General features: G+C 46.2%; 1 protein-coding gene across 1 annotated transcript; it reads left to right on the top strand.

The window, feature by feature from the left end:
* Positions 1 to 26: 26 nt before the first annotated feature.
* LOC102687607 (calcium-activated potassium channel subunit alpha-1-like) lies at positions 27 to 21,035 on the top strand. Its single transcript, XM_006625545.3, has 28 exons — positions 27 to 163; positions 405 to 700; positions 1,181 to 1,264; positions 1,588 to 1,649; positions 2,085 to 2,175; positions 2,494 to 2,605; positions 3,122 to 3,197; positions 3,483 to 3,558; positions 4,403 to 4,573; positions 5,025 to 5,116; positions 5,358 to 5,468; positions 5,906 to 6,011; positions 6,237 to 6,319; positions 6,423 to 6,492; positions 7,119 to 7,274; positions 7,572 to 7,681; positions 8,358 to 8,426; positions 8,906 to 8,992; positions 9,726 to 9,811; positions 10,730 to 10,805; positions 12,997 to 13,099; positions 13,827 to 14,051; positions 15,641 to 15,839; positions 17,610 to 17,672; positions 18,326 to 18,456; positions 19,288 to 19,482; positions 20,140 to 20,243; positions 20,761 to 21,035. Exons 2-28 carry the CDS (start codon positions 512 to 514, stop codon positions 20,906 to 20,908), a joined length of 3,075 nt encoding a protein of 1,024 aa, XP_006625608.2. The 5' UTR covers positions 27 to 163; positions 405 to 511; the 3' UTR covers positions 20,909 to 21,035.
* The last annotated feature ends 302 nt before the right edge of the window (positions 21,036 to 21,337 follow it).

Genomic DNA, 21,337 nt, shown 5'->3' with positions numbered 1-21,337 from the left:
ACAGTGTGACGATTAGAACTATGAAAACTACAGGCAGCGACTGCAGACAGGGGAATGCGGAGGAACAGCCTGAGGAGAGGAACACTTGGATATCTACAAAAAGAACAGCCAAAAATATGCCTGAGCACACACACACTCTACCCTGAACTGTATGTGCTAAGAGGTGAGTTCAAATCTGTTTAAAACTTCACTTAAACTTTGTTCTTCAATAATATGAGTACTAAATTACAGAATGTATCATAGTTTTTTCCTCATAGCTAGCACACACATTTACACCCACCACTCTGGCATCAGAGCAGGCCTGTAGTGGGTCTCCCACACTGACAAGCTGAGGGCATAGGGATAGGGAGGGTGAAGCAGAAACTGTTTCTTTTTCCTTATTCTCGCACCTATGACGTTCGCAGATGCAGCAAATGGTTTGCAGCCATGAAGTAGTTTGTGGATCCAGCTGAGCCAAGGGCAAAGTAAGCACAAAACTTCTGCTGGAAGGACAGAAGACGAGGCAGAGAGCATGGCTGAGGCCACAGGAGACTTACTGCCCATCTCCCACCCCCTGTGTTTCTACCGCGGCCGGCGGCTCTGGTGGGCCTACCTGACCTCCTCGCTGCTGATCTTCCTGGGGGGCGGCCTGGCCATCATGCTCTGGAGAGCGTGCCACAGGGCCTTCAGGGTGCAGCAGCAGCCCCTGTACCACAGGAAGGTGAAGCACCCGTTTTTCTGAGAGGGGGAGTCTACTTCCTCAGCTGTTTAACACAGTGCAGCCATAACAACCACTTGCACAGTGACATGATTGAAAACGTTTATAACTTTGTTTGAGTGTGTACTCATTGTAACATTGGTATTCTGTACATTGTAGAATGAAGTATATTTTGTAAAACAAAAGTGTAATGTTTTTTTAGGAAAACCCATGCAGATAGCACCCTAGGAATTGAACCCCAGGCAACAACGCTGAGAGGCAGCAATTAATGAGCCTCAGAGGTAGATAGAAAAGCAGAGGAAAAGATAACTCTTTTAAAATGTTAAAATTACCCAGCGTTCAAGCTTGATATTGGTGTTTGTTAATGCGTCCTATCCACTCAGACTTTGCCATTGCAGAGTGTGTCCTGGATTGTGTCTTCATGCCCTCTGAATGCCCGGGGGTTCCCCTGTGTCTTCAGTGTTGTTCTGCGCTGTCCTGCAGGGACCCCAGGAGGAGCTGAGGGGCGCAGTGAAGGAGTGGGCCATAGCCCTCCTGTCTGCGCAGACCCGGACCGGGAGAGTGCTGGTGAGGCGGGCTGGGGGGGGAGGTAACGAGACAAACAATAATCACCATAGAATCCATAGAAATCTCAAGCACTCCTCTACGGTAACATTTCACTTTGCATGAACAATACAAATTGATAGGTGAAGGCATCAGGCACTGCTTCTGTTCCTGCCTAGCCATGAAGGTACAGCGGTCAGAGAGATATGACAATCATTTGACATTTCTCAAAAGCTAAAAGAGGTGATTTTCACCTCTTGTACCATTAAGGGTTAGGAGCTGGACTGTTTAATAAACCTGCAACCACATTTCCACTCCCTGTCTCCTTTCCTGTCTTTGTCCTGCAGATGGTGCTGGTGTTTCTCTTCAACATTGGCTCACTCATCACCTATTTCATCCTCTCTCAGGAGTGAGTGTCAGAGGGATTGTATGTCCTTTCAGTCTGGGCTATTTAGACAAAGAAAAAGAGCACAACAGTGCATATCTCATTTACCTCCATTACTGGCGTGGAATAGGTTTGTCCATCTTTGAACTGACCAGCTCACGGGCCTACAGACTGACAGACCTAATTTTTCCCCGTTTCGCTTGGCTTAGGATCATTCACCCAGGTGAAGTACAGTATATGGAGTTAAACCACATGAAAAGTTTATAAAAATTGTGAATGTATTCTTTTTTTTTTACAAGAAAAACAGTGCATAAAAACATCAGAGAATTAAATAGTGGCGTTTTAAAATGAACGTGATTTTCCACAATGTTATCACAGTGGAGAGTAAAGAAAAGAAGGTGTTCTTGAAGAGCGTTCAGGCCGCTCACACTGCGTGGTCTCTGTCTCTGTCTCTCACAGGCTGCTGGAGTCTTGCCAGCTGAGTTACGACCCCGTCTTCCTCATCGACATGGGCTTCAACATCTTCTACCTCCTGTACTTCGGCCTCCGGGTGAGCGTCACCCCAACAGTGAGGTTTTTCTAAAGCTCGCTGTAAGCTTTTCGGACAACTGTGTGGGACTGTTTTGCTGTGTCCGAGTGAACTGTACTTAACACACACAAAAAAAATGACCAGGGTCTTCTCTGAATGAAATCCAGGATTATATTCATGACACTGCCCTGTCTCATGAGTTGGACATGTAGTGTTCCTGTTCTCTCAGATCGGAATACAGGCTGTGAGCTGTGTTCGCAGCGAGCGAATGCCAGGTGAGCTAGGATAGCACCAGCCTGCCCTGCCTTTAACACTGTGCTCATGCCCTCTGGTTGCCAGCTGGTGGCAGCGCAGGACCTGCTCCGCTTCTGGGTGGAGGTGAACTCTGTTGTGGATTTCTTCACTGTGCCCACCTCCTTCATCTACCTGTACACCCAGCGCAACTGGCTCGGTCAGGCCGCCCGGAATCTCGCAGTGCGCGCCACCCCCGCCGCACACTCATGAGAACACAAGACAGGCCACACACCAGGGGAGGCCATCCTGCCCTTTTGGTAGCTAGGAGCCGACTTATCCCCGCATCTCTTCCAGCCACTTGTGGAAAGAAGCCAGGGTATCATTATTGTGTAGTGTGTTCACTACTCCCACTACCCTTTGGGTAAAGAAGCACCACCTGTTCTCAGTTTTACGTGCCCTTCCACTCAGGTCTGGACTCCCCATAAAGAAACATGCGGCGTTTACATACGTGTGAGGAGACACAGTGAAATCCTACATACACATATGCACATAATGTGCCATTTAACAGGCGTGCATACACAAACACACACCTGCGCATCTGCACAAAACACACGCCTGCCCCTTGATCCAGACAGTATATTGCTAAGGTGCACTGAAGCCAAAGGTTCCTCACATGCTACAAGACACAGACGCCAGTGCCCAGTCACAAGGAGCTGCTCTCTTCTCCATCCAGGCCTGCGGTTCCTGAGGGTCCTGCGCCTCATCGAGTTCCCCACCATCTTACAGATCCTCAACATTCTGACCAGCAAGTAGGTACAACAGATGGTGTAATTTCAGAATGAAACACATGAGTTAGACATCTGTTTCTAACCACAGGGATGCAGGGGAGGCTTCACTGAGGAAGGGAGTTTTGCAGTGAGGGGTGGCTTTGTGATTTACTACTAAATGGCAGGCTGGATCGGGAAAACTTCTTGGGAATTAGAGGGGTAGAAAAAGAGGCAGAGGGTTTTGCTGGAGATAGGCAGTCTGGACTAGAAGAGCATTTATCAGGGAGAATGAGGCCACTCCCACGTCTTCCTCTTCCTTCTTGCCAGCAACTCTCTCAAGCTGTCCCGCCTCATCGCTATGATCCTGAGCATCTGGCTGACCGCAGCTGGCTTCATCCACCTGGTGAGTTCTCCCCGCCGCGGCCCACAGGACTGGTTTCCGTGTGCCTTGATGATGACTCACACACTCTCTCTTAACACTACATTCGTACAAATGAAGCACAGAATGTAGCAGACCATTGAATGACTGTCTCGTCATTGTTGGGTATGGCTCTTGGCTAGACAAAGGCAGACTCCAATCCTCAAAACCCGCGGCGTCTTCTGGCTTGTATTAGAACCTCTTCCTGGTTTTAATTGCTTAACTGAAATGACAATTGGGATAAGAGGCCAAATCGGCTGTTCTTTTTGGTCTAGACTGCTCATTGAGAAAATATCTCCGAAACTGTGCGAGACCTAGAAATCCCCTACAGTGCTTGAGCTGGCCATTGCTCAAGCCTCACCTCAAGCATTAGCGGAAAATCCTTGTCTGCAGGTTTTCTTGGCCTCTCACAGGTTTCAGAGATGTTTTCTGCAGGACCAGTATTGCCCATTCCTAGCCTAAAGTCTTACATTATCAACACACCTGGCGCAGGGTTAAGATGAGTACAAGTACAGCATGTTGGTATTCCCAGGGCACTTGGGACTCACCTAATGTATAAGAGAGAGTCTCAGGACTGAAACCTGCTGGCCTACAGCTCTCTCCTCTTTTCAAAGTACTACAGAAGGAGTGGAAACATTCCTTCCAAACAGCCTGTGTCCTCTGAGGCAGTTGAGAGAATCTTTAGAAAAAGAAGAGCATTAACAGAAAGCCAGACAACCACATGTGAGAGTTCAACATAACTGTTAAAAGCGTAGTACGGAGTGCAGTGTAAGCACTCTACAGGTACAGAGGTCCCGGTCAGTGTTGGGTTTGTGTTGCTGTGTCACAGGTGGAGAACTCAGGGGACCCCTGGCTGGCCTTCTCCAATGCCCACAACATGTCCTACTTCGACTGCGTCTACTTCCTGATGGTGACCATGTCCACAGTGGGCTATGGGGATGTGGAGGTCCACACCACCCTGGGCCGCCTGTTCATCATCTTCTTCATCACCATGGGCCTGGTAAGCAAGGCTGGGGGTCCTACCCCATTGCTGGGATGGACAGCAGGGGCTCAGTGATGTGCCGTGGCACATGTAGGTCGGCATAGTAGCAAACAGAGACCAGATGTGGCGTTTGCAGTTGTCAGTGTCCTGTAATAGGTCATCTGTAGTCCTGCTGTCTAGGATCAACACAGGACATGTCAAGTTGTGAACAGGTAGCAGGAAGAAGCACTACAGTAGATGTCTGATTACAGGAGTGGATAATAATACAGGAATACAATGATGAGTCCTAGGTGATGATGCTGAAAAAAGAGAAAGTGAAACAGAAAACAAATCTGGAATGACGAGCTCTGGACGTACTCATGGGTGGCTCTTGCTGATGACTGGAGAGAGCCCTTGGCTTGTGCAGGGCAAAGGAAGATTGCTCTGAACAAACCAGCCCCCCCACCCCTCTCTCTTTCTTGTTTCCAAGGCCCTTTTTGCCAGCTATGTTCCTGAAATAGTGGAAATTATCAGCAACCGGAAGAGATTTGCCGGGAGCTACACTGTAGTCAGCGGGAGGAAGTGAGTGTTCAGCTAGAAATGTCTAAAAGTAACAAGCCCTAAAAAGCTACATGTTGCAGTTTCCCAGTTTCCAGATTTCAGGGTTTCTGAGGCTCTGGGCTTCTGAGGTTCTGAATTTCTGAATGTCCCAGTTTCTGAGTTCCCCAGTTTCCCAGTTTTCCAAGGGGGGCAGCTGTTCTGTGCGTTGCGTGTCCTCCCGCACTGTGTGGTTACGGGGGGACGTGCTCTCTGTGTGTTCCAGGCACGTGGTGGTGTGCGGAAACATCACGCTGGCCAGTGCCTCCTACTTCATGAAGGAGTTCCTGCATGAGGATCGAGGGGTGGTCAACGTGAAAGTGCTCTTCTTGGGAAAGTGAGTTGTAAAATGTTTTCACAATCCCTTCTATCCACTATCCATTACACAGGGGCTCCAAAGACTGCATGCACAGCGGCACCCCAGTTTCCCTCAAGATACAGCAGGATGGGATCTCAGAATCAATTCGTTACTAACTGCTATACCTGCTGGCCTCCTCTTGTTTGTAACTATTCTTCTGTTCTTAGGAGGATTAAAGTTTTACAATGTTTTGGGGCATGCAATTATACTACTGGTGACTTCAGGATGTTATACAATGTGGATGACTACTGAAGCAATTTGTACGTAGAACGTTTGGAAAACATATATGAAAAATATCTGAAAATGTACAGTCCCGTAGTAAAACCACAATGGACTGAATCTAAAGTAAATGCAGGTGCATGTGGGATTTGAGTCGTACTGTATATGTGAAGGCTGTCTGCCTCTGTCCGCTACAGTTTCTGCCCAGACCCAGAGCTGGAGGCCTTTTTCAGGCGGAATTTCTTACAGACGACCTTTTTCCAGGGCTCAGTCCTGGAACATCAGGACCTGGAGCGAGTGCAGGTAGGGCTGAGGTCACAGAAGGTCAAAGGTCATCATAGTGGAACTGAAGTTGACCCTGTGTGTGTTTGGGGAGGTGGGGTTCAAGCAGCACACGGCAAAGGGGAAACTCTTCAGATCAAAAATGGATCTTGTCAAATATAAAACCAAGAAGGATGCTGTGTTGTTCCACGTCTACCGATGTGTGGTTGAGAGACATCTGTGCTCTCCTTTGCTCTCCCTCTGTAGATGTGCAAAGCAGATGCCTGCATCATTCTGTCCAACAGGTTTTGCGAAGACCCACAGACAGAGGACACGTCAAACCTCATGAGGTAGGAGCTTGTCTGACTGTGGCAAAGTCTTCAAACGCATGTCCCTTTCCAAAGCTTATCAAGAAAATTAGGAAGTTTGACACCATTTTTTTTCCTTTTTAAGGGTGATCTCTGTGAAGCAGTACTGCCCTGACACTCGAGTCATCATCGAGATGTTGCAGCACAACAGCAAGGTGATAAAGAACACAAGTAGAATAGTTCATGACTGTATTTTCATAAATTCCTAGTTTACCTAATTTATTGTTGAAAATGTTCGTGGTGTTACAAGAACAGCGATTACAAAACATCTTGAATATGGTTAAACATCTGCTCAACAGCAGCTCAATGCAGCCCGGCTGTAATTTATTTTTAGGCTAAAACCAACAAGCACAGCTGTATGATAAATTTAAAATCTGTCCACAGCAGAATTGAGCAGCTCCTCTGGTCAAGGGCCATAATCCCACAGGTTTCACAGCTCCATTTAAATAAGCATCCGAGTGTGTAAAATTGGTCTAATTGGTCCAATTAAACTAATAAGTTCAATGATGTAAGTAAGAGATGGAGGGACACTTGAACAGTCTGCAGTCCTTGAATATGGGGGTTGGGCTTTCTTGGTCTCAATGGATGCTTAAAGATATTTGAAGCTGTCAAATGTGTGAGTTGTTTCAGCAGTTTGTTTTAATGTCCGTAAAGTTTGTCTGCTGCTCCTGTTCAATGTGGTCTAATGAAGTTGGAAGGAGTCCATCGTATAGCTCCTTCCCCTACTGGCTGATGTTTTATTGCTATCTGGATATTTAGCTATCTGTGGTTTCCTCCCCAGGCACACCTGCAGAACATCCCACACTGGGACTACAGCCGTGGAGACTCTGTGATCTGCCTGGCCGAGCTCAAGCTGGGCTTCATGGCTCAGAGCTGCCTGGTGCCCGGGCTGTCCACACTGCTTGCCAACCTCTTCACCATGCAGGGCGAGATCGAGGTCAGGCTCTCCTTGTGCCTTGAACATCGTGTGCCTCCCCTTCAATCTCTTTGACTCCTCTCAATTCTTTGCCCTTAGAGGCTAGAGACAGTGGTGACAAGGTACCCCTCAGTGTTTCCCATGCAGGGGGAGACTGTTTTCCCCAAAGACCTTTCCTGTTCGCCACTACTGGTACAGCCCCACTCTCCTAACGTAGGCCAGCCTGTAGGACTACAACCAGCCACACTGCCTCATTAAACTCTGATGAGTAAGATGGCCTGTGCTTTGTGTCTCAAACCCACGACCTCTTGTGTGCAGATGCACAAGGAGACCTGGCGTGCACACTACATGGCAGGGCTCTATAACGAGGTCTACACTGAGTACCTGTCCAGCGCCTTCATGGGGATGTCCTTCTGTGAAGCCAGCAAGTAAGCGACTGTTCGCTCTCCTTCAGTCAATATTTGCTTTAATCAGTGTGAATTTGTATGAATGCGTCTTAATTTAAGTGTGTTAACAAGTGTGGGAAAATATTAATAGCAAACTATAGTCTCTTTGTTACCTCCCTGTAGCCTCTTCCTTTAAGACAAGCCAAAAAGAGGTCAACTGAGTAGAGCCCCTCTCTGGGGTCCTGTTCCAGCAACCTTCTTAGATTCTTCTTAGATTAGATGGCAAAAGGAAAGCACCCTGCATTCATCAGTTCTCCTCGTTCAGTTCAGTTGGTTAGAGCTGTGTGTTAACTGACCATGTCAAACAATTCATTTACGGGAAAAATACTGAAGTATCCCTCCTGGAAATGTCCAGTTTAGCCCACTCCAAAGCAAGCGAACCTAACAAGACTAACGTCTACAGAATTTAAAAGCAGCTCAGCATCAGTCAGGAAAGCCTTAACCCAGCACAGTGCTGAAATTATGTTCCCTCATCCCACTATTTTCATTGCTTTGCAGCATAAGTGGCTTTGCAAAATGGGAGAGCGGTATTGGGGGCTAAAATTATGACCTGAAAAGTGAGTTACTTTTAGGATACTGAATCTTTGGAGGCTGTGGTATGCTGGCTGGGTCAGTCCTGCTGTTTCCTCATCCGTGCTCGGCGCCTTCTGTCTCCCAGGCTGTGCTTTCTCAGACTGAACCTGCTGCTCATCGGCATCGAGTACTGGACTGAAGATGAGGAGAGCAGGTAGAGGCGGTGCATTGCTTATGTAGGGCATACAGGGGACTGCCTGCATACAGCACAGTACAACCGTGTCAAACCACATACACACGTGCAAGCTAAGAAAACCACCTTTCACAGGCCTGTTTAGCATCCTTAACGTGCTTTTTATGTCTGAGTTGGTTGGTCTTACTTATTTAGCAAGCCAAAGGAGATACAGAAAGAGGTCAATGTCCTTATTCTGTATACTGTTCAAAGGTGATTCGTTGAAAGACATATAATGTCAGAAAATTCAAAACTGCATCTTTAGTAGTTTTACTGGAGATGACACTTCATTACCCGAGACACAGTCCTCAAGTACAGGGAAGAGCCCTTGTTGAGAGTAATCCATGTTGGAAGATGGTCATCCAACTTTAAAATACACAAGTCATCTGTAGATCAGTGGGAGAGATTCCCAGGGTGCTTTGTGGTGAAGGATGCTAACCTGGTTTATGTGCGTTTGCCAGCGTTGTAGTGAATCCGCTCAGCTGCATCAAACTGCCAGAAAGGACCCTGGGCTTCTTCATTGCCAGCAATGCCAGCGATGCCAAAAGGTAACTTGGAGCACCAGCTGCCAAGAGTGCATTCTGGGAGAACACTAGCGGAAGACAGAGAGTAGGCCCTACAGGGAAAGAGAGAATAAGAATTGGGGAAATAAAAATTAGCAAGAGAATAAGAGCAACAAAAGATGAAGACTAATATTTTTTTTTACTTTCGATACAGAGGCTCCAACGTCTTCAGTAGGAAGAGATGTTCTTGGTCCTTATGTATGCAGGAGGCTTTTGCTCAATAACACTGACTACTTGTCCATCTTAGAGTAGTGTAGTTTACTGCATTACCTGTGAAAAATACAACAGCTATACACTAGAGAAACCAAAAGATGATTATCTGACTACTTGATGGAATACATGAAGCATCCAAATTAATTCTATATATTTCAAGTTGCCTGACATTTCACTAGCAACAGCCACACTGCTGAGGACATCACCATCTGTGCAGAGAATGTGTTACAGAACAAAGGCTTCCTGCACATTAGCGCCTCTTCGAATAAATGCTCTATTATGACATCATGATGGCATCATCCCCTCAAATTCAGAAGAACTCCAGAAGCTGCCTGCTTCGGGGTTTTCTTTCTTCAGCTGAAACATTCTGAAAGAAAGATTAAAAATAATAATAATATCAACCCTGTGCACCAACAGAAAACATAAAAAGTCCCCTTTCTGTTGAAGTGATTCATGTGCACGCTGGTTGTTCTGCCTGTAACGCGGTGTGGGAATTGTGTGGCAGGGCCAGCCTGTTCTGCTCCAGGTGCCACAGTGACGTCACCGCCCTCAGCCAGCTGCGCAGGTGCTCCTGCTCCGCCCAGAACAGAGGCAAGTCAGCAGCTCTGCATCTTGAGCGACAAGCGACACGCGTCTGTGGGGGGGGGATTGTTGTAAAACACTACGTTCTGTAGGAAAAAAGTAGGTCGTTTCTTTACACAATATAAAAGCAGACAACATCAGAAAAGTTTAGCTTTTGAACAACCTGCGTGTTTTTTTATTTCTAAAACCCAATATGTGACTTTAGAATTTTCATTTCCTTTCGCTTCCTGCTGTCTGACATTACAGACCTGATGGTCAGACCACTGGTACTGTAACTAGCAGTACCTCCAGACCTACAAGGGGAGCCTGGAAAGACTTTCTCCTTCTGATTTTCTAGGGATGGAAAGTGCTTTTTTACTAACCTGCTGAAAAATTAACTTTTTTCTGAACAAACCTGGATTCTGCAGAACGAGTTTCTCTATTGCCACTGCAGAAAACATTGCCTTGAAGTGTTACTTCCTAGCTCTGACACATGGTGGAGCTGTTGATTTAGCTTTCTGGGGTCAGGGAAAGGCATCCTGCAAGACTTAGCCTTGGATAACGATTCGGTGAAGACATACTCATCATGCCTGTGATTTATTTTCCATCTGTTACCGATAATGAATCAGTTGGACTCAAACCATTTCAATGCATTGGAAACCCCCTCGAGGTCAATGGAAAGTCTTCCAAAAACAAATTTCAGGTGTGCAGGGCCAAAACGTTCACAGCAAGTCAGTTAATTCAGTCTGTCACAAATATTATCTTTAGCAGAACTTGCTTTCTGGACTTCGCAGGCAAATCACAGCTGAGATGCCTCCTCTGTAGCACTGGGCACTGTTCTCTGTGTATTTAATAAGATGTCAGGACATTGTAATGAGGCTCAGTGGTCTGGCTGAGGGCTTGTTTCCCCATGAATTCATCCTCTCCACTGTGTTCTCTGGCCCACAGCTGGCAGGGCAGTGCTGGGACACAGGCTGAGGGCGCGGCGACACACGCTAGGAGTTATCCCCTCTTTGCCACACAGGTGAGCCCCTCGCTCTTCCGAGCACGCGCGGTCGGCCTCTCTCTGCACACCTGGGCTGCAGTCGAGTCCAGATGTTGGAACACGCCAGCCGAAGGGGGAGGACACAAGTGGAAAAAAAAAAACTATTATTCCACCTTTTCTCTATCACAGGCTCCATTTTTCTTAAATTAGCACCAGTCTCTCTGGGGGTGTATATTCACATCAGTTGGACGAATGACAGCAACAGTTTCCCTTTTGTCATTTGTAATTGGTCTGAAATCAATCTCAGTGATTCCGGTTTGATTTTTCAAGCTTTTCTGTGGGTGCTTAAATATCAGGTATAGAAAGAGAGGAACAGTAAGTACTGTATGTAGGTTATTTCAGAGATGTCATTGTAAGTTTCTTCTTTGTGCCTGTATATACAGTAGAGCACTTTAGGAGACGTCAACGCATCTTTTAAACAACAGACAGTTGTACATGACTATTTCTGGATCCTTCAAAATACATTCTCTATTGAACACTTCTATGAATGTGGATGAAAAACAGACCTACAAAATGAATGCCTATTCTTATTATATAGCTGCTTTCAACACACTCAAAAAGCACATCTGTTAAAGAAACTAAGTCACATTCTGAAAGCAGCACGGTGCCAGTACACACAGAGAACTCTGGAGTTACAAAGACGAACTGTGGAAGACAAATCTGATTAATCATACAGAAAGCTGTTCTGTACTGGTTTTCGTCAGCACTGAAAGGAAGAAATGAATGAGAAAGATTTCTGTGAACTTTTCACTAACCAGCTGGTGTGGTGTATTTATCTGCATATATCTTGTGTTTGTTAAATCTTTTGCACATTTACTGCATGCATATTGTCTTAAGGAGCAAACAGGCTCCTTCATTAATTCACTGCATCACTGAAAAAGCAAGAGGCTGAACAGTATCTCAGCCAATTAATGAATCAATCCATGTATCAATCAGTGAGCACATCACACCAGCTGCAATGAATGAGGTGAGGCAGAGGCCTGTGTCACTGTTAGTTCTGCTTTATTTTTTGCCAGAGTTTTAAACATGTTATATTTCTACTCAGAGTTTCATTTTACTGGAATTGGCAGTCTGATAAATATGTCTGTTACCCCGATGGCTTGGACTGCTCAAGGCATTAATATTATTAAAATCTGTCACAGGGAAGTGTCGGAAAGATGAGTTAGTGTGAAGATTAGCGCTGTGAAATAAATCATCTGCCTGACTTTGTTAATGCTTATAGGCCTTTGGAACTCAGACAATCCCTCTATTTATATGCTGTGTTATTTTTCAAGGCCTTTGAGGGTGAGTGTGTGTGTGAGAGGCAGAAAGAGTCAGTGTCTGAATGCACGTGTTAAGTCCTTGTACTTTTGTTTGTGTGCATGCCCTGTGCTCCTCTGTCTCTTCTGGAACCTGAATATATTTTCACTTTCTACTGATCTGTGTGCATCTGCGCTGCAGCTGTTTGGATTTCTTAAGACAATGCAGCTCTAAATATTTGATGACTCATTTTTATTAATCAATTAAAGGAGCCATGAATTCCTGGCAGTATGCTGATTGTTGTGGATTATTATAACTGGGTTTGTGTGTTCCTTAAAATGTTTAAGTACGAAATGGGTTTTCCAATATCATTTCTATCCCTACAGATGGTTTCTCCAAGCTGATGATTGAAAACAAAGACCACTTAGCATATACCTTGGGTATGAATGAGAATCGTTAGATATAGGTTTCTAAACTAATTTACATCTGGCAGGCGTTATGGGAGAGTCCGCTCCAGCTGCACGTTACTGCTAGTATAAAGGTATTATCTGAAATGAAGGTCTGAGGTTATTTTCCTTTGTTTTTATGAAATTGCTGTGATCTTGCAGGCCTGCTCTATGTAGCAGCACAACAAAGCATGGCTGTGCTGAGGGGCATACTTTGAAAATGACTCTTGGCCATAACCGTGAAACTACTACTACCTGAAAAGCACTCTGTAGGATGTATGAAGTCATATATTGAGATTTTGTTGGTCAGAATCCCACTTCATGTTGCTGAGCAAGGCAGCTCAAGGACAATCACACAGAAACCAGCAATACTGAGATCCTGTGCTCTTGAATTTACAGTAGATGCTCAGCAACACTCTACACTCAACTCTCAAGTCCGGAGGCCTTATCCAGCACACTGACTCTGGCTGTGTGTGTTTTTATAGAGTGCCCATGGAACACCTGCATGCTCAGAAAGAGGAGGGCCAGCTAGATTCCACTGGGATGTTCCACTGGTGTCCCCCTGTCTCCCTGCAGGAGGCCACCCTGGTGAGACCCTGTGCACTGCAACATGAGCCCCTACCTTAACAACAGAACCCTTTAACAAATGGGAGAAGCATGCAGGAAATAGGGAACGTGTCTAAATAGGGAAGGACTGAATTCCAGTAGCCTTTGTGCACATACCCTGCCAACCAAGTAATCACTTCACTTTGCTACTGCTGGATGTAATATATCTAAAGTGCTAAAACTGCTGCATACAAATAAGGGATGATTTGTCCTAAAGTTTTCCCCATATATTGTTTATAAAGCTCTATTGCCTTACCTTTAGGGGTAAGTTAGTATTCTAATTTAGCTGAGAATATACATTTTCTTAACAACATGTATACGGAAATGGGTAGTGGGGCTGAGGAATTCACATCACTTTCAATAACTGCTCATCCAATTCAGGGTCCCAATAGCTGCGTCCCTACTCCCCGTAGCGGAAACCAGCCCAGCACAGGGCACACACAGACACAAACACACACCCACACACACACACCACAGCCAGTTTTCCCAGAAGCAAATTAACCTACCAGTATGTCTTTGAACTGTGGGAGGAAGGCACACCCAGAGGAAACCCACAAGGGGGTGGACATGGGGAGAACATGCAGACTCCCCACAGACAGTTGCCCGTGCCGCCCCCGACCGCGGAACTCCCCCGTCAGGAACATGCCAGCACCTTTCCTCTTGAGCTGCGGGGGGGAGCTGAGCTGTTCTCCTGTGTGTGGCCCCGCAGACGAGGCAGTCCGCGCAGGAGCAGCAGCTGGAGGGCCACGTGCTGGTGTGCGTGTTTGGGGATGAGCGCTCCAGCCTGCTGGGGCTCCGGGACTTCATGATGCCCCTCCGAGCCAGCAACCTCACCGCCGCCGAGCTGCGCACTGTGGTGTTCCTGGGGTCCCACGCCTACTTCCAGCGCGAGTGGCCCTCCATCCACTACTTCCCCAAACTTCTCTTCTTATCGGTGAGCCCCCACGAATCTGCACAGGTCAGATGTCACACATCAGTCCTGTTGATCACTTTTAAAAAACGAAACTACGCTCCACTCACCCCAAAGCTGTACGCATGAACTTTATGAGCACACAGTACCTGTGTTTGAGGGCGGCAGGTTGCTTGCTTGGCTTTTGGAGAGGCCAGGATCAATCTCTGCAGTTCCTGTGAGCAAGGCGCATGTGGAAATGGGGATTATGTACATTACACCACAGTGACATCTTTACAAGTGCTCACTGAGGACGTACTGAGACCGCCCAGGCTGGTTTCTTCGGACATGTACTCTTATAATCTGGCTTGCTGAGTGGTTTCTGCATCCTGGGGTCAGAGGGCGACACAGCAACGAGCCATCTTCATCGATTTACACTGAGCGAAACAGCTTGAGTCTAATTGGTTAGATAATAAAACTCTTTAGCCTGAAGAACAGATATGTGTACATATGTATAAAACATACAAATCAGCAAATAGATTTATGAAGGAAAGCGTCCAATATGTCTGTGTGCTTTTAAGCAGAGAAGGGTCCTCATTAGCTCCCTGCAGCCTGACAGCGTGCGCTGCTCCAGTGGGCTGCAGCAAGCAGGGAGCATCATTCTTGGCCAGACCAGCGAATTAAAGTGGCCGGGCGGTTCATTAGTCCCCCAGATTCCGGGTCTCGCTTTGCTTTCATCGACAAAAAAGGGGGGAAAAAAAGGGACCTGCCTTTATTTCCCAACAGAGGGAGCGACTATTCATTGGCCCGCTGTAGCAGTCCATGTCTCAATGAATGGCATGGGCCAGATCAAACCTCAGACTGGCAACTCCAGGTCTAGAGAGCAGAAGAAGCCATTCATGGCTTTCTAAAGGCTTTCTAAAGGCTACTCTCCCTTTATTATGAACTCAGCATTGGCTTTCCAAGAGCAGCAAACAGCAGCAAACTCTGCCTTGTGTTCTACTCTTAAGCACCAGTTTCCTATTGTGAAACTGGGGTCTTTTATACTTCCTTACAAGAACAACCTGCGTGTACTAATGAGTGGAGGGCTGTAGAGTCCACATTCACAGAGCTCTGTAAGAATGTGTCTATATTTTTGCATCTAATTGGATGTCTAATGAAGACATCACGACTGTCAGGAAGTGATTGAAAGAGAGGCCATTCCAGGCCGCTGACACAGAAATCACCTTCTTCACTGAAGGACTTCAGAGACGGGAAAGTTCACCGTAGTTAAGAATAAATGAAACATCTACAAAGGTCCACAGCAAGCACTGTATCCAATATCTCTAATCGTATTAGAAGCACAGTGAAAAGAACCGCAGTAATAGGGTAGAAACTACATGAGTAGAAGGTTGCCAAGAATATGCCGTCATTTAGAAGGAATGTGTAGACGGCAAACAAAAACGTTGGTTCCAGTAAGGAGTATGTATTTTGTGTAACCTGGTTGAGTCGTGAAATCTGAAAACTAAAACCTGCATTCGCTGACATTTCTAAAATCCAGTGTCTGCAAGCAGACAAACAACGGGCTGCCCCCTCCCCGGTAAACACGGAGCGCGCTGTGCCTAACGGGCGCGTGTGGCCCTCGGTGTCCGCAGGGCTCCCCGCTGTGCCGCGCCGACCTGCGGGCGCTGGCGGTGGAGCGCTGCGCCATGTGCGTGGTGCTCAGCCCCCAGCGGGCCTGCGTGTCCGAGCCCTCGCTGCAGGACAAGGAGGCCATCCTGGCCTGCGTCAACCTGCACTGCATGAGCTTCCTGGACAGCCCGCCCAGGCAGCCCGGAGGACAGGCGGGGGCAGGTAGGCAGCCCTCCGGGGCAGCCGCATTCGGGCCGTGCCGTTTGCAGCCACTGAGGGAGAGGAAAAATAGATTCCTTTCCTCTGCCATTTTTCTTTTTTTTTTTAAATATTCTGCTCTCCCAACAGTATTTCTTCAAGGCACTGTAAGTTATGCAGAACTGCAGTGCAATCAATAATGAGAGCCTGTAATGAGCAAAGCCTATTATACTGTACCTCAGCACACTGACTGCAATAAAGAAAGCGAGGGAAAGACAGAAGGGGGACAAACTAGTTAGGATCTTAAAGGCATAGGATAACTTTAACTAGACTAGGGATATCAAACTCCAGTCCCACAGGGCCTAGTCTCTTCCGGCTTTCATTTCTGGGCTGTCAATTAAATAATTAACAACCTAATTATTTTCTTTGTTAGACATATATAGGATTTGTTTTCAGGTTATTCAAAGCAGTCATCCATTTAAGGTACAATTGTTATACCTACATATCAGGGTCTAATGAGTGGTATTACAATTATGCAGCTGATTAAGTTATTAGCCCAACTATTTAGGCGAGAGGTCTGGTGGAACTAGGTCCTCCAGTGTACCGAGTTTCAATTGTTTACCAAATGACATGGTTTACCACCTCCAGCCCTGATGATGCACACTGTTCTTCATTGCAACTAACACTTTCATAGTTATATCTATCCTTCCGATTAACAATTAAAGAAGTGCGAAGCTGGGTGTAATAAATACTGCAATGGAGTGGATTAGAAGGGTCAGAGTTTGAGAAGCCCTGGTCTGGTTGCTTTTTAACACGCCCTGAGCTCATCGCATTGCAGCAATGGAAAGACACAAATTCAATAGAGCCCTGGTGGCTGTATTTGTTGGAGTCTAGGGAATCCTTCATTAGGGGCTACAGTGTCTAATTACTGACCTGATCTGTCTGTGTGGAGGAGCGGGTTTGCAAACTGTGCAGCTCCGTTCAATAAGTGCTGACAGAAAATAAACACGTTACAGTAATTAACCTTGACAGGCTAATGTGCCACTTGCAGCAGAAATGTGCTAATGATACAATTAATCCATAATTAAGACATGCCTTGTAATAACACTCAGCCCGCCTGTTGCTGGGAATCTGTAAGAGGATAAGATGGAGGTGGAGGAAAGGAGACTCTCTTCTCTCTCTGATGAAGTATTCAGTACGTCACGCAGGTCTCCCAAAATTAGGTGCCACCGTGGAGTTGCAGGACCCAGATCGCTGTGATGTGATTGGATTTTGATCCACGTGGAGGTTTCGGGTTGGTTATCGATTCAAGACCTTCTCCACATAGACACATTAAAAAATGGACGTTACTCTGTACTCCCAGCAGTGAAGACGAAGGAGGTGTTGGGTGGTTTAGCAAGAGAAGCTTGTATGCCTTTCATTCAGTTTTCTGCATTTGCCTGGAACACGGCAATGCCTAACAAGTACAAATAGGTGAGGTAGAGGGTGCTGGGGCTGAGCTTTCTGCTCCAGGGTTCAACAATGGGACAGCATGTATAGTTCAGACCAGATGGAAAATTTCAGTGTGGCTGGGTGATGACGGCATAGTGTAACTCCCCTTTTATCAGTCCCCTCAACACCGATGTGGTGACATGACGCTCCGCTCAAGTGACTTAAGAGAAGTTTTGCCTTTGTACAGGGTTCATCATAAAAAGGAACCATGTAAAGTCCAATTGTTCTGGCTTGTTCTTCTCGGTGTGGTCATGGGGACACGTGCAGGCGTGACTCTATGGAATCTCTGTCTTCCTGTTTCAGAGCTGTGCAGGAAGCGATCCCTTGTGACAACCGGAGCAGAGATCCCCCTCCTCATGGAGTTAGGTACTGGCTCCTGTAGAGGGCACCACTGAGCGGGCTCTCAGAACACAGAGGACCTGGGTCACTGCTGCCACTGTGCATCTAACTATCTAACTGCACCAGCATTCATTTCTAACCTTTCTAAATGAATCGATTAGCAAGAAAATCACAACAGAAAATGTTTGTTATTAGACTTTGGAAGAATTTCCCAAACCCTTTTTATCACAGTGTGCTACAGTAAATTATATTTATAGCTATAATTCAACAGAGCCCTTTTCCTTGGAATAGAGCATTAATTTCAGTTTTTAATTCAGAAACAAGTTCTTATAACACCCAGAAATAAGAATTCTATATTCTTATTTTATATAAATAAGAAGAAGAGCAGAGAAAAACATTTTTTAAAGAAAAATGGAATTTAAACTGTATTGACTGCATTTTTAAACAGAGGTGTAATAAGGTGTGTTCAACAGCTTTTTAAAAAGGTTTCAAAACAGCAGGATATAATGCAGCTGGTATCTTGCAGAGGAGTGACTAGATGCTCCGTCCTCAGTGAGTCAGTCAGGACTCATACCCATTTCCACTGCACCCACAGAGCCGGCCTGCTCAGAGGCTGAGGCTGAGGACACTAGCTTCAGCCAGTCTGGCATGCACTGGGCAGTGATTTTCTCTGTCTACAGCCAACAGCTCCAATGTGCAGTTTGTGAATGAGGTGGACAGTCTGGAGGGCTTCAGTGACCTGCACCTGACCCAGGCCTTCTCCAGTGGCATGGTCTTCTCCGAAGAAGTGCTGGACTCCCTCATATCTGCGGTGAGGAGACTCCTTCTCCTGCTGGCCTACGGTGATCCTCACTGGAAAAGGAACAGCAAAGAGAAACACATCACTCTTACATCACGGTAGAAGTATAGTAATACTTCACAGAATAGTACAGACAAGTGATGGTGAGGATTTTCCGTAAACCACAGGAAAAACAAAATAGGACACAGATACGACAGACGGTAAAGCAAAAATGCTCTATGATAAACTTTCAGTAAGATAGACCAATCACTTGAATTATCTCTTTTCGTGGCAAACGGTGCCCATACTTACTGAGTTTTTTCTCCTGTAGTGAAGCCTGTTTTTGAAACATTTCTGCATAATTTTGAACTAAATAAAGAGCAGTACTACTTTTTGAATCTGCCTCAGGATCTCTCTCTCTGCAAAAAAGCTTGAAATTGTATCAATGGATGGGGGGAAATGTGATGCCATATTGACTCAATTACAAGAGGTCTAACAAAAAATATCTTTAGTAATAGAGCTAGGATTAGGGAAAGACTTTGGGTCTGGGTTTAAGTTAACACCGCAGGGATAATGTTAGGCTCAGGTTCAGAGTATATAATGAAAACGTACAAGAAAGAAATCAGAAACTACATCATTGAAATAACAGAAGACAAGAAGATAATTTATAAACAAGATGAAGTCAACAGGCCCTTCTTGTTCCCTTGGCTCTTCTGTAAGTAATTCAAGTCAACACTCTCATTCAATTCAAACTGATCCTGAAGGATTCCTGAGAACCATCTCCAATAACCCGCCAGGGCCGTTTTGTTACATAGGGTTCTAAGGCAGAATACTCACTAACCGCCCAACTGTGCTCTCGTCTAGACCTACTTCAATAAGAATATGCCAGCTCTGATCTGCACTCTGGTGACGGCCGGGGCCACGCCCTCTCTGGAAGTCAAGCTGGCGGAGGAGAACGTCCTGGATGGAGGCTCCCCCCCCCTGCTGACATCACCACTGCGCCAGCGTTCCAAGATTGCTCAGCTGTCCCTGCAAGAGGAGCCCTTTGCTCATTTCTCTGTGAGTCTTTTACTCTGGCGCAGTATGTCCACACAGTAATCCTCAGTCACGGGATTTTTTTTACATGCTGCAGTGAAACCAAATAAATGTGTTCTTTTCCCTTAGAATGCTGTTACTGACTTCTTAGGCTGGCATAGTGGTTAGCATTGCTGGGGCCCTGAATTCAGTTCCTGGGGTGCTCTCTGTGTGGAGTTTGTGGGTCCTGCCCGTGTTTGTGGGGGCTTCCTCCAGGTACTCTGGTTTTCTCCCACAGTCCAAAGAAAAACTGCCAGGTTAATTGGCTTCTAGAGAAATCGGCCCTGGTGTGAGTGTCTGTATCTATGTATGCCCTGTGACCGACTAGTGTCCCGTCCAGGGTGCATCCTGACCTATGCCTGTTTCCTGCCTGGATAGGCTCCAGCTGCCCTGTGATCCTGAATTGGATGCAGTGGTTGGAAAAGGAATGGAAGCCCTTCTTAAACAGAGGAACAGTAAACTAAACTCCGGCTCTTTTCTGACTTCTGCCATGAGAAGTTGGAGCCGCTCTGCACTTCTTTTTGTGGTATTTTCTTCTCTGGAAGCAGAAAAAAGGCAGGGAGGTTGCCCGCACTTAACTGAGCAGCTTCTCTCTGCATGCTATTGGTGTACCTGCTCATGGTTGCTCTGTTTCCTCCTCAGTGTGGAAACTTCAAGGAGCTGTTCTGTCAGGCGATTGACTCCGCAGGGATCCTGTGCTTTGGTCTGTACCGCCTCTTTGACCCCCCTAACCCCGCCAGGAAAAGGTGAGACACTCATGGTTTTGGTATCATGTTTAACTTTGTATCAGTAAAGTCCAGCCATTCAGTCACTACTTTCTGCAATGTACACTGTAGCATGTGTTCCAGTGATACTGTATATACCTCTCCGGCTTTATGTTCTCTGATTCAGCCTTGAGAAATATTATAATTCTTTCTGAAGGGATACTAATGCATTAGATGGGCAAATAACTATCTCAGAGGACTAAAGTGGCGAAGCTAAAAGCTACTCCAGGCAGTAGGTATTGAGTTCGTGCATCGTGTATTAAAATCCCCAAGACCCATGCCCTTGGCTGAACCCTGGTGAAGGCAACATGAAACCCTCACATTACTGCAATACCTGTCACATTATGTCAAATTGATCCTGAAATACCTGCTATAAGAAGGCATGAAAATAAAAAATGAACCATATCAATTTCCATGTCATCACCCCTTCTCCTCCCCCACCACCCCCCTTCCATGTTTCACTCCCTCTGTTTGTTTTTCCTCTCCTCTCCTCCCCCAGATTCGTCATTACGAACCCGGCACCAGATTTCCCTTTAAACCCCGATGACAAAGTCTTCTGTGCCATCCCCTTCCACCAGAGCCACCTGCTGGCACGCCAGAGTACTGCAGCTTTCCCTCCTCTCCACCAGCACCCGAAGGAGTCCTGACATGCTCAACACCAGCTGCTCCCATGTACAGAGAAGACAAGACCCGTTTAAAGCGCAGGATGACTATCGCAGAGCACTAATGCAGAGGCTATCTTATTAAACCATAATAAACAGCATTCCTCATTAAGCTACCAGTATCACTTTGTGTGCAAATTAAGTCTGCTAATAATATTTACAAGCACTGTACATATCTGACTGAAGACATTTGCATCAGTGATTTAATTCAACACTGTCTGACTTGTGTATCAGGCCTGGACTAGCACGGCCATGCTGCCTGTGCCTTGTGCAATGGCTAGCACTTGTGTTTCATTTGCACTAAGCTTCTGAGAATAGCGCACACCTGACTGACGGCAATGGGACAGTCATCCTTCAGCTTCCAGCAGTAAGTCACAGGTTGTTCCTGACTGCTGACAGTGCGGTCATTCCTCA

The sequence above is a fragment of the Lepisosteus oculatus genome, chromosome 2 (assembly GCF_040954835.1).
Source record: "Lepisosteus oculatus isolate fLepOcu1 chromosome 2, fLepOcu1.hap2, whole genome shotgun sequence".
Taxonomy (NCBI): Eukaryota; Metazoa; Chordata; class Actinopteri; order Semionotiformes; family Lepisosteidae; genus Lepisosteus; species Lepisosteus oculatus.
The sequence above is the reverse complement of the archived record's forward strand: the minus strand, read 5'-3'. Positions and strand labels throughout refer to the sequence as shown.